The sequence below is a fragment of the Rhagoletis zephyria genome, unplaced genomic scaffold (genome assembly GCF_001687245.7).
Source record: "Rhagoletis zephyria isolate East Lansing unplaced genomic scaffold, Rhagoletis_zephyria_1.1 Rzeph_scaffold_01168, whole genome shotgun sequence".
Classification (NCBI taxonomy): Eukaryota; Metazoa; Arthropoda; class Insecta; order Diptera; family Tephritidae; genus Rhagoletis; species Rhagoletis zephyria.
Genome location: NW_016158252.1, coordinates 125,539 through 127,646, shown reverse-complemented (window position 1 = coordinate 127,646; position 2,108 = coordinate 125,539). Strand labels below are relative to the sequence as shown.

Sequence of the window (2,108 nt, the reverse complement as noted above, 5' to 3'; positions counted from 1 at the left end):
AAAGCTAATTTATTCAAAATTTACGCTTGCAACAATTCTTTACCAAGAAATACGTTTATGAGACAATTTTGAAAAATGGGCGTGGCACCGCCCACTTATGATCACATATATGTATCTCGGTAACCGTTCTCCCAATTTGTCCCAAACTCGGTATGGTTATTGTGCTTGCCACATAAAAGGAAAGCGTTGAAAATTATTGAAATCGATTCAGAAATGCTTGAAATTTCAATATTTCGAAATTTAAGGACGCTAACTTACTCAAAATTGATACACCCCAGCTTAACATATAGCGATAGCTTGCGGAAAGGTGAAAAACATATATTTAATACTTGCGCCGGGTATTTAATTTTCGGCTCCGCCCGAACTTAGACTTTCTTACTTGTTGCTTTATATGTACATGCATATGATCAAATCTCATGAGTTGTTACAATTTTCGAAAATAACGTAGAATGAATTTCGAGTATGCCAATAGAAATTGCAAATTTGGAATTTTTGTTTCGCAAATCATCATCTTATAACCAATGTATTTTTGTCTCATTTGGTTGCACATTAGTTGCATTACTACAGATTGGTTCGTTTTGGCAAGAAGAACATTTTCACTTTTTAATGTTAAAATTTTGAAGTAACTTAAACTTTTAAAATGAAAAAAATCGGTAAATGCTAAAAATTACAAAATATGAAGCTGCGACAGATATTCTGCTTGCTGCCATTTTTTTATAATTTGGTGACACACTCTTGAAACTTCACAGGTATGTTTTATATGATGCCAACTTTCATTCCTTCTAACATGAGCAATTCTATTTGAAAACTTCCCGAAATTAGTAAGAAATGTGACTTTTTTCGAGTGACAATAAAAAATCAGTAATTTCCGTACCTTTTTAGTGACATTAAAAAACAACTCGTAAGATTTGCTAATATGTTCAAAACAATCCGGATTCAGTGATTGGTTTTTCGTAGATTTACGTATCGTACCAATTTCAAATCGTAAGATTTGCAGCTCATGCCCGTTTGTTGTTGGAACTTACATACATATGTATGTCGATTTTTGTATGGGAGTCTACTGTATTATATCTACTCCATTCATGCGTGCTGATGTAGCGTTTCAGATGTGTACTAAGACTCTAGAAAGAAAACCACTGGTAAATCTAATTCGTCATGGACAGGTTCAGTTCCTCACTCTCGACGGATGGTGGTCAAAATATAACTGTGAGCGGACGACGAAAATCACCACCAGCGCCAGCAGTACCTGGGCCACCAGACGCAATGCCAGCTAAACCTCCGTTGGTAACGACTCCGCCACCAAGACCAACGGTTGCTCCACCCACCTGACCGTATTGCGCATATTGTGAATAATCTAGCTGTGCGTCCGTTGGCGAGTGTAGATGTGGCTTGGAATCCCCTATACCACTCGGAACTCCACCACCAGCCCCGCCGCTATCTAAATGCGGTGTGTGGTCTCGTTCATCCAGATTATTGTTCGCTGTTGAGTGGTTATTATTGTTGTTGCCATTATTCTGATGCGAACTGGCTATGCCCAGGCCGTTGAGCAAGTGTTGTTGCTGCTGTTGATGCGCCACTGCCGCGGCGGCCGCCGAGGAGCCATGTTGTTGGGCGCCATAGATTTTTGAAATGTCAAAGGCATAATTGGCAGCGCGATCCTGATACATTTTCGAGTCGAAGTAAGCCTTTGTAAGTACACTGGGATCCAAGTAGGCGCTGTAGGCGGCACTCGCCTGGGCAGCCTTCGATGTCTCGTAGAGGGAGCCAGCCGTAGCTGCTGAGCTGAGGTACGAGCTGCGGTCGAGCGCAAACTTCGGTACATCCATTTGTCCGGCCTGCAAAAAAAACATAACACAAAGTAGAAGCTTTAAGTAAAATGTTATACAAATATAATGATTAAGGGTAATGTTATTGTTGTTTCAATATCACAGAATAGTCGAGGGCTATCCAATTATGTCATGAGGAAACTCAACCGCGATAACAAGCAATTGAAGGATAAAACCACCCCTGCACCCGCAATAAACCACTGAAGTGGAAAAGTAAACAAATCCCAGGCAAGTTATGCGCCCTTTTTGCCAGCTCTTCACAGCTACGGCGAGAAGGATGTA

The 2,108-nt window shown here is 40.6% G+C and overlaps 1 protein-coding gene across 1 annotated transcript; it reads right to left on the bottom strand.

Moving 5' to 3' along the window:
* Window positions 1-682: 682 nt before the first annotated feature.
* Window positions 683-1,829, bottom strand: LOC108363014 (uncharacterized). The gene is made up of 2 exons (XM_017616203.1): window positions 1,178-1,829; window positions 683-1,121 (listed from the first exon to the last, which is right to left on the bottom strand). Exon 1 carries the CDS (start codon window positions 1,824-1,826, stop codon window positions 1,194-1,196), a length of 633 nt encoding a protein of 210 aa, XP_017471692.1. The 5' UTR covers window positions 1,827-1,829; the 3' UTR covers window positions 683-1,121; window positions 1,178-1,193.
* Between the last annotated feature and the right edge of the window lie 279 nt (window positions 1,830-2,108).